Raw genomic sequence first — 1,262 nt, forward strand, 5'->3', positions numbered from 1 at the left:
CTTCTCCAGTTGGAGTTTGCGAAGCAACATGGCGAAACCACGGCAGGTCCCGAGCTGTGTCTACGTGGGCGCTCTGCTCGACCGGCAAAGATCGGGCGCAGGGTACAGAGGTTCTCTAAGGCTCCCCTAAAACGTTCGTCCTCAAGGCGACTTCCGGGGCTCTAGAATGCTCCTGCGCGCTCCCCACCCCCGCCCCAGGAGGCCGCTCCCCAAGTCCCTTCCCCACGGAGGCCCGGGGTCAGGGTCCCCGCGCGGGCCGCGACCTACCTCCAGCATCCAGGTGGCCACCATCCTGCGCATGTAGGGCTGGATGTCCTTCTGCACGCACTTGAAGTAGGAGCCCTGCGGCAGGTAGCGCTCCTCGACGGTGAGCAGGGCGCTCCCCACCCCCGCCCCAGGAGGCCGCTCCCCAAGTCCCTTCCCCACGGAGGCCCGGGGTCAGGGTCCCCGCGCGGGCCGCGACCTACCTCCAGCATCCAGGTGGCCACCATCCTGCGCATGTAGGGCTGGATGTCCTTCTGCACGCACTTGAAGTAGGAGCCCTGCGGCAGGTAGCGCTCCTCGACGGTGAGCAGGTTCTGCAGGACGCGGTCGTCCAGCAGGCTGCGGTCCGGCACGGCCCTGCGCACGGGGTCCACCTCGCAGCACAATAGCTCCATGCCAGCGGAGGCCCTGGCGCCCCGCTCCGGGCTGCGGAAGTTTTATTTTATGCTTTACGAGGAGGGAGGGGAGAGAGTTCCCCTTACCTCCTTCCTCTGGCTGAATGGGGGCTCGAACGGGGAAACGGGGCGGCGAGGCGGAGGCCGGAGGAGCAGGGCGGAGGGCTGCGGTGGGCGAGCCTGGCCCGCGCCGGTCCTCCTTCAGTCCCCGCGCTCCCCAGCCGCTCTTCTGGGCTCTGAGGCCGTGACGCAAGCCGGCGAGGCAGTTAGGTCTCCTCCCTCCGCCTAGCTCCCTCGCCGCTCCTCCTCCTTGCTCCCTCCCTCCTCCTTTCAATCTTTCCCTCCCTCCTTCCTCTCTTGTTATTACGGAGAACAGCAGCTGGCCCGACCGAACTTCAAACGCGTCCCCGCTCCCGCCCTCCCTCGCTCTCCGAGGCCTCTCCTGCGTCCAGCCCGCAGGCCAGGGGCCCCGGAGAGGGGAGCCCACGAAAGCCCGCGGGGCCCTGCGGGTTCCCTCTCGCTCTGCACATTCTCCTGCGTGCCCGTGGTAAAATGAGACCCTCTGACTCCGGGTCCTAGTGCTCCTGCGCACATGCTCGACAC

At 67.5% G+C, this 1,262-nt stretch overlaps 1 protein-coding gene across 2 annotated transcripts in view; it reads right to left on the reverse strand.

The window, feature by feature from the left end:
* Nucleotides 1-994, reverse strand: part of Ccnd2 (cyclin D2) — an 18,649-nt gene extending 17,655 nt beyond the window's left edge. Inside the window, exons 1-2 of one of the 2 annotated variants that reach the window (XM_010611584.3) lie at nucleotides 561-991; nucleotides 268-360 (exon numbers count right to left, since the gene is read on the reverse strand). In XM_010611584.3, the coding sequence (XP_010609886.1) occupies nucleotides 268-360; nucleotides 561-659 (192 nt within the window). In that variant the 5' untranslated portion in view covers nucleotides 660-991. Of the gene's footprint in view, nucleotides 1-267; nucleotides 361-467 lie in introns of both variants that reach the window. The other variant, XM_010611585.2, reaches the window with a different exon arrangement.
* Between the last annotated feature and the right edge of the window lie 268 nt (nucleotides 995-1,262).

The sequence above is a fragment of the Fukomys damarensis genome, unplaced genomic scaffold (assembly GCF_012274545.1).
Source record: "Fukomys damarensis isolate Sample0158 unplaced genomic scaffold, DMR_v1.0_HiC HiC_scaffold_19, whole genome shotgun sequence".
NCBI lineage: Eukaryota > Metazoa > Chordata > Mammalia > Rodentia > Bathyergidae > Fukomys > Fukomys damarensis.